Source organism: Platalea leucorodia (assembly GCF_965183815.1).
Source record: "Platalea leucorodia genome assembly, chromosome: W".
Taxonomy (NCBI): domain Eukaryota; kingdom Metazoa; phylum Chordata; class Aves; order Pelecaniformes; family Threskiornithidae; genus Platalea; species Platalea leucorodia.
This window is the reverse complement of record NC_138859.1, coordinates 40,769,368-40,778,012: the sequence shown is the minus strand read 5'-3', so window position 1 is coordinate 40,778,012 and position 8,645 is coordinate 40,769,368. Positions and strand designations below refer to the sequence as shown.

At 50.3% G+C, this 8,645-nt stretch overlaps 1 protein-coding gene across 1 annotated transcript; it reads left to right on the top strand.

Moving 5' to 3' along the window:
* Positions 1-358: 358 nt before the first annotated feature.
* Positions 359-1,304, top strand: LOC309601979 (methionine--tRNA ligase, mitochondrial-like; the record flags this gene model as incomplete). The annotated part of the gene is given in 3 exon segments (XM_082335241.1): positions 359-861; positions 863-1,205; positions 1,209-1,304. Coding segments are annotated over 3 exon segments (942 nt in total), but the record flags the coding sequence as incomplete, so codon positions are not given.
* Between the last annotated feature and the right edge of the window lie 7,341 nt (positions 1,305-8,645).

Sequence of the window (8,645 nt, the reverse complement as noted above, 5' to 3'; positions counted from 1 at the left end):
GAATTCCTCTTGCGTTAAATGCAGATTAAGTCCACATAGTCTGAGTCTGGGTTGCTCACTACATGTCCTTGGCTTTTCAGATATCCCACAAGTTCTAGTAAACGGGGTTGCATCAGGCTGGCGGCCAGTCACCAGTGGGGTTCCCCAGGGCTCAATTTTAGGGCCAGTGCTCTTTAATGTTTTTATAAATGATCTGGGCGCAGGAGTTGAATATACATTAAGTATGTTTGCTGACGATACTAAACTAGGAGGAGCTGTGGACTCCCTCGAGGGTAGAGAGGCCTTACGGAGAGATCGGGATAGACTAGAGAGCTGGGCAGTCACCAACCGTATGAAATTTAACAAGAGCAAGTGATGGGTAGATGCCTTGGTGAACTACCTGAGCGTGGTGGGCTACCCCGAGACACACGGTGAGTGGTGGCCTGCTTCGCACCATGTTGTGGGCAAGGACATCCTCAAGTTTCATGCTGTCTACTGGCCAGTGCTGCTGACGGCAGCAGGGCTGGCTCCCCCCGAGCGAATCTTTGTGCACTCCCACTGGACTGTCCGTGGGCAGAAGATGTCCAAAAGTCTGGGCAATGTGACTGACCCCTTTGCTTGTATTGGAGAGTACACAGTAAATGGATTTTGGTACTTCCTGCTAAGGCAGGGTGTACCTGAGCATGATTATGACTATTATGATGAGAAGGTTGTTAAGCTAGTGAATTCAGAACTGGCAGATGCTCTTGGGGGGCTTCTGAATCGGTCAACAGCTCTCAGCATTAACCTCAGCAACACTTACCCTTGTTTCTCAGAGTCTTGTTTTCCAAAGATCTTGGATTACAGGGGGATGAAAGCCATGGGTAGAGCTTCTGCTGAAGAATGAGTTTGTGGCATCTGTGGCTTCTCTGCCTCTGCAGGTGGCTAGTTATTTTGAAGGTTTCCAGATCTACAAGGCTTTAGAATATGTTGCCCTGTGCGTAAGGCAGACCAACAGTTTCTTCCAGAGACACAGGCCTTGGAAACTCAACCGAAAAGACCCCGCAGAGAAGCTCTGGCTTGACACCATCATCCATGTTACGCTGGAATGCCTGTGTGTTTATGGGACCCTCTTGCAGCCCGCGATCCCACACACTGCAGACAAGTTGCTTTCCAGGCTGCCTGTTGAGCCAGAAGAGAGAGGTCTCTCAAGTTTGACATTTCTGCCACGCTACGATGGGAAGCCGTGATCCTCCGAAGGGAGGCAGCTTGGACCTGACACCGGCATCTTATTTCACAGACTAGAGAAGTCAAGACAGCATCAAATAGAAACCAAAAAGCTCTAGTCTCTGACAAACAGCTTCTGCAAATAAAAGCCTCTGGGAACTCCCGGAAAAAAATTTTTAAAAAATTTGAGCTGTGGATGTCATCTATCTGGACTTCTGTAAGGCCTTTGACACGGTCCCCCACAATATCCTTCTCTCTAAATTGGAAGGATATGGATTTGATGGGCAGACTGTTCAGTGGATAAGGAATTGGCTGGATGGTCACATCCAGAGGGTAGTGGTCAATGGCTCGATGTCCAGATGGAGAACAGTGGCAAGTGGTGTCCCTCAGGGGTCCTTACTGGGGCCAGTGCTGTTGAATATCTTCATCAAAGACATAGACAGCGGGATCAAGTGCACCCTCAGCAAGTTTGCAGATGACACCAAGCTGAGTGGTGCAGTTGACATGCCTGAGGTATGGGATGCCATCCAGAGGGACCTGGACAAGCTGGAGAAGTGGGCCCGTGTGAACCTCATGAGGTTCAACAAGGCCAAGTGCAAGGTCCTGCACCTGGGTCGGGGCAATCCCTGGTATCCATACAGGCTGGGGGATGAAGGGATAGAGAGCAGCCCTGCTGAGAAGGACTTGGGGGTACTGGTGGAGGAAAAGCTGGACATGAGCCAGCAATGTGCTCTCGCAGCCCAGAAAGCCAACTGTATTCTGGGCTGCATCAAAAGAAGCGTGGCCAGCAGGTCGAGGGAGGTGATTCTGCCCCTCTACTCTGCTCTGGCGAGACTCCACCTGGAGTACTGCATCCGGCTCTGGGGTCCTCAGCACAGGAAGGACATGGACCTGTTGGAGCGGGTCCAGAGGAGGGTCACAAAAATGATCAGAGGGATGGAACGCCTCTCCTGTGAGGAAAGGCTGAGAGAGCTGGGGTTGCTCAGCCTGGAGAAGAGAAGGCTGTGAGGAGACCTTATTGTCCTGCACTGGTGTGGCCCCACGTCCAGTATTGTGTGCAGTTTTGGGTGCCTGTCCAGAGGAGGGCAACCAAGATGGTGAAAGGTCTTGAGGGCAAGACTTTTGAGGAGGGGCTGAGGTCACTTGGTTTGTTCAGCTTGGAGAAGAGAAGACTGAGGGGTGACCTCATAGCAGTCTACAACTTCCTCAAGGGGGGCAGTGGAGGGGGAGGTGCTGATCTCCTCTCTCTGGTGACCAGCGATAGGACATGAGGAAATGGCATGAAGCTGCGTCAGGGGAAGTTCAGATTGGACATTAGGAAAAGGTTCTTCACTGAGAGGGTGGTCGGTCACTGGAACAGGCTCCCCAGGGAAGTGGTCATGGCACCAAGCCTGCCAGAGTTCAAGGAGCATCTAGACGATGCTCTTAGTCATATGGCTTAGTTTTAGGTAGTCCTGTGAGGAGCAGGGAGTTGGACTCAATGATCCTTATGGATCTCTTCCAAGTCGAGATATTCTATGCTTCTATGATTCTATGATATACACAGATACCATTCCCTTATTCTATGGGCCATCCCCATTCAAATGTCCATTTAGTCCATGACTTGGACACCAGCTGTTGTAGTGGTCATTTGGGACAGGAGAGATGGTGTGTTGTGTTGGACTGTTGGGCACTAAAACCAGCTCAGTATGGATCACTGCTGCACTTGCCTGGTTCCTTATGAGGCTTATCCTCCAGGTTCGGGTGACTCCTGCTGTGGTACTTTTGACATACAACTGTGGCATCATACAACTCAAATCACGGGTTATTTTCTCCCAAGGTTAAATCTCCTTGAGGAACATACACACTGGATTTCTCCATCCTTTCACATTACCCACTAAGTGTACCCAGATCCTTGAGGAAAGTCCAACCGTTAACCTATCACTGCCAAGTCCACCACTAAACCATGTCCTCAAGCACAACGTCTACCCATCTTTTAAATACCTCCAGGGATGGGGACTCAACCACTTCCCTGGGCAGCCTGTTCCAATGCCTGACTACCCTTCTGGTGAAGAAGTTTTTCCTAACATCCAACCTAAACTTCCCCTGGTGCAGCTTGCAGCCGCTTCCTCTTGTCCTATCGCTTGTTACTTGGGAGAAGAGACCGACCCCCACCTCACCACAACCTCCTTTCAGGTAGTTGTAGAGAGCAATAAGGTCTCCCCTCAGCCTCCTCTTCTCCAGGCTAAACAACCCCAGCTCCCTCAGCCGCTCCTCATAAGACTTGTTCTCTAGACCCTTCACCAACTTCGTTGCCCTTCTCTGGACACGCTCCAGCACCTCGATGTCCTTCTTGTAGTGAGGGGCCCAAAAGTGAACACAGTACTCGAGGTGCAGCCTCACCAGTGCCGAGTACAGGGGCACCATCACCTCCCTGGTTCTGCTGGCCACACTATTCCTGATACAAGCCAGGATGCCATTGGCCCTCTTGGCCACCTGAGCACACTGCTGGCTCATGTTCAGGCAGCTGTCAACCAACACCCCCAGGTCCTTTTCTGCCAGGCAGCTCTCCAGCCACTCCTCCCCAAGCCTGTAGCATTGTGTGGGGTTGTTGTGACCCAAGTGCAGGACCCAGCACTTAGCCTTGTTGAACCTCATACAGCTGGCCCCGGCCCAACGATCCAGCCTGTCCAGGTCCCTCTGTAGGGCCTTCCTACCCTCCAGCAGATCGACACTCCCACCCAACTTGGTGTCATCTGCAAACTTCCTGAGGGTGCACTCGATCCCCTCATCCAGATCATCAATGAAGATATTGAACAGGACCGGCCCCAGTACTGAGCCCTGGGGAACACCACTCGTGACCGGCTGCCGACTGGATTTGACTCCACCACCACTCTCTGGGCCCAGCCATTCAGCCAGTTTTTAACCCAGTGCAGAGTGCACCCATCCAAGCCGTGAGCAGCCAGCTTCTCCAGGAGAATGCTGTGGGAGACAGTGTCAAAGGCCTTACTAAAGTCCAGGTAGAGAACATCCACAGCCTTCCCCTCATCCACTAAGCGGGTCACCTTGTCATAGAAGGAGACCAGGTTAGTGAAACAGGATCTCCCTTTCATAAACCCATGCTGGCTGGGCCCGATCCCTCGGTTGTTCCACATGTGCCGCGTGATGATCTGCTCCATGACCTTCCCTGGCACCGAGGTCAGGCTGACAGGCCTGTAGTTCCCCGGATCCTCCTTCCGACCCTTCTTGTAGAGGCGCGTCACATGAGCTAGCTTCCAGTCATCTGGGACCTCCCCGGTTGACCAGGACTGCTGATAAATGATGGAATGTGGCTTGGCAAGCTCCTCTGCCAGCTCCCTCAGTATCCTCGGGTGGATCCCATCTGGCCCCATGGACTTGTGCGCATCCAGGTGGAGGAGCAGGTCAGTGACTGCCACCTCTTTGACAACTGGGGCTTCATTCTGTGTACTATCTCCATCTCCTGGCTCTGGGGCCTGAAAACCCCGAGGATGACTAGCTTGACTATTAAAGACTGAGGCAAAGAAGGCATTAAGTACCTCAGCCTTCTCATCCTTTGTGGCAATGTTTCCCTCCGCATCCAACAAAGGATTGAGATTCTCCTTGGCCCTTCTTTTGTCACTGATATATTTGTAAAAACATTTTTTGTTATCTTTAACGGCATAAAGATAAATGTAAATGTATCTTTACAACAGTGTTTTCTACCCAGGCAGCCATGCCTTGCCACAATTCAGCAGCCCAGATGGGTTTACCTATGCGCTGCCAGCTGGTCTGTTTCCATTGCTGTAGCTACCCCCATAGGGCATTAGCCATCATCCAGGAGTCAGTATAGAGACAGAGTACTGGCCACTTTTCTCATTCAATGATCTCTAGGGCCAGCTGGATGGCTTTCACTTCTGCAAACTGACAGGACTCACCTTCTTCTTCAGTGTCTTCGACAACTTATCATGTGGGACTCCTCACAGCAGTTTTCTGCTTCCGATGGTTTCCTACAACACAACAGGACCCATCAGTAAAGAGACCATATTGCTTCTCATTTTCTGGTAATTTATTATACAGCGAGGCCTCCTTGTCACGGGTCACCTCCTTGGGCAAGGCTCCGCAATCTCTGCCTTCTGACAAGTCCATGATCTCTTCCATGATTCCTGGGCGGTTGGGTTTCCCCATTCGAGCCTGTTGCATGATCAACGCTACCCACTTAGTCCATGAGTTGTCAGCTGCATGATGCATAGAGGGGACTTTTCCTTTGAACATCCAGTGCAGAACAGACAATTGTGTTGCCAAGAGGAGCTGTGCTTCTGTACCGACTACTTCTGAAGCAGCTCGAACCCCCTCATATGCTGCTGGTATCTCTTTTTCAGTCAGGGTGCAGCAGGCCGCAGATCCTCTATATCTCCAGTTTCAAAACCCTAGATGTCAACCTCGGGTTTCTCCTGATGTTTTCTGCAAGAGTCTCCAGGTAAGGCCATGCTCCCAAGCTGCAGTTTAGAGCACATTTCTCACAGCTGGTCCTGTCTGGACTGGCCCAAGGGCTACTGTGTGAATTTTTTCCTGTTTGAACTGTTCAAAGGCTTGTCGCTGCTGAGGGTCCCAGTCAAAACACTTCATCTTTCAGGTTGCTTGATAGAGAGGACTGACAAGCTGACTACAGAATCATCGAATCATAGAATCGTTTAGGTTGTAAAAGACCCTTAAGATCATCAAGTCCAACCATTAACCTAGCACTGCCAAGTCCACCACTAAACCATGTCCTCAAGCACCACGTCTACCCATCTTTTAAATACCTCCAGGGATGGGGACTCAACCACTTCCCTGGGCAGCCTGTTCCAATGCCTGACTACCCTTTCGGTGAAGAAATTTTTCCTAACATCCAACCTAAACCTCCCCTGGCTCAACTCGAGGCCGTTTCCTCTCGTCCTATCACTTGTTACTTGGGAGAAGAGACCAACACCCACCTCGCCACAACCTCCTTTCAGGTAGTTGTAGAGAGCAAAAAGGTCTCCCCTCAGCCTCCTCTTCTCCAGGCTAAACAACCCCAGCTCCCTCAGCCGCTCCTCATAAGACTTGTTCTCTAGACCCTTCACCAACTTCGTTGCCCTTCTCTGGACACGCTCCAGCACCTCGATGTCCTTCTTGTAGTGAGGGGCCCAAAACTGAACACAGTACTCGAGGTGCAGCCTCACCAGTGCCAAGTACAGGGGGACAATCACTTCCCTAGTCCTGCTGGCCGCACTATTTCTGACACAAGCCAGGATGCTGTTGGCCTTCTTGGCCACCTGAGCACACTGCTGGCTCATATTCAGCCGGCTGTCGACGAACACCCCCAGGTCCTTTTCTGCCAGGCAGCTCTCCAGCCACTCCTCCCCAAGCCTGTAGCATTGCCTGGGGTTGTTGTGACCCAAGTGCAGGACTCGGCACTTAGCCTTGTTGAACCTCATACAATTGGCCTCAGTCCAACGATCCAGCCTGTCCAGATCCCTCTGTAGGGCCTTCCTACCCTCCAGCAGATCAACACTCCCGCCCAAACTTCCTGAGGGTGCACTCGATCCCCTCATCCAGATCATTGATAAAGATATTAAACAGGACCGGCCCCAGTACTGAGCCCTGGGGAACACCACTTGTGACCAGCTGCCAACTGGATTTAACTCCATTCACCACCACTCTCTGGGCCCGGCCATCCAGCCATTTTTTTACCCTGCAAAGCGTGTGCCAGTCCAGGCCATGAGCAGCCAGCTTCTCCAGGAGAATGCTGTGGGAGACAGTGTCAAAGGCCTTACTAAAGTCCAGGTAGACAACATCCACAGCCTTCCCCTCATCCACTAAGCGGGTCACCTTGTCATAGAAGGAGACCAGGTTAGTGAAACAGGATCTCCCTTTCATAAATCCATGCCGACTGGGCCTGATCACCTGGGTGTCCTGTATGGACATATATAACCTGGACTATGCATTCTCCAGAAATCCACAAGGCCTAGGAAAGCCTGGATTTTTTTTTTTTTATTAGCTGGCAGGGACACAGATGTTATCTTACTGATGACATCCATAGGGATGTGACTATGTCCATCTTGCTATTTTATTCCTAAAAACTGGATCTCTTTTGCAGGTCCTTTAACCTTGATTTTTTTAATGAAAAAAAAAGCTTTCAGAAGGATCTGGATTATTCTTTTCCATTTCTCAAACACTTCCTCTGCCATGTTGCCCCACATGACGATGATGTTGATGTATTGCAGGTGTTCAGGGGCTTCACCCTGTGTTTTGATCCTGACTAGGAGACCATTGTACATCAATGGTATAGTGATCCACGTAACAGTTAACCTGAGTAGACCCAGGCCTGTGCTGTGCTATGCTGCATGTACAGCTTGGCCTTCAGGCCTGTGTTGTGCTGAACAAATCTCTTGGCCGCAGGAAAAACTCAGCCAGCTCATTGTAACAGAGGAGCCCGCAGGCAGCTCCCACTTGGTACTGGCGACTACGCCACCTGCGTAGCCTTGCCTTTACCTAAAAGTGCAGCAAAAAGTTCTCATGTGGACATCCTTTCTGTTTTACAATAGAAATGATGAACAGAGTTGTTTTCCTTGTAAGAAAAATCCTATAACTTAGATGACTCAAATGGGTGGGGAGAGGGGAGATTCTCTCCAGGTATGGGATCTGTGCAGTGTGCAATGGAAGAAATCCATCCGGGGATCATCCGATGCTTCACAAACATGGGGTTCCCATCATCTGAAGAGACATAAGATTTACTCGCTATCTATATTCCTCTTACAAGGGCTTTAAACTAAAGTTGCTGGGGGAGGAGAACCTCAGTCCATCCCACTCTTACCAGTTTGATGACAGTGCCAGCAATAGATGCCCAGAGCCCGGAGAAGGATCATAGGTCAGCAGGAGAGCACCTGAAGAGCAGCACAAAGGAATTCCAGCCACTCCAGCCAGTAATTCTGATACAAAAATTCACGGATGCTTCTCCTCACAGTCCAAATCTCCCCAAGGGGGAAACGGAATATTCAGAGAGTCCCTGAAATGAAACTCAATTGCAACAAAGTTACTATTAAGCAGGTATCCTTTATTGCAGCACTGGGCAGCACTGGGGATTCTCCACCATGAGTGCTCCACCGATCTGGTAGACTTTCAGAGATTATATACTATAAAATCCTACATATTCACAGGATTTCCAAGAATTAATTTACATAAACATGAGATTTCCTGGGACTTATTAACATATGCAAATGTCCGATCCGCATGCGCAGCCATCTCCCATGGTGGTCTTCAAGTGGTCTTTGGGGGTCTTCAGATGAAGGCTTGTAGTCGTCTTCACTCTGCTCGCTGACTGACCCTTGCTTCTGCGCAAACTCAGTCCTAGGATCACGTAAACGGTGTCCTTCAAGGCTGTTGCTGTCATTCTTCTGTGACTTCCTATCTTCATGGTTCCGTGCATCTGTTCTCCCAAGGCTGAGTTGTCTGTAATGAGA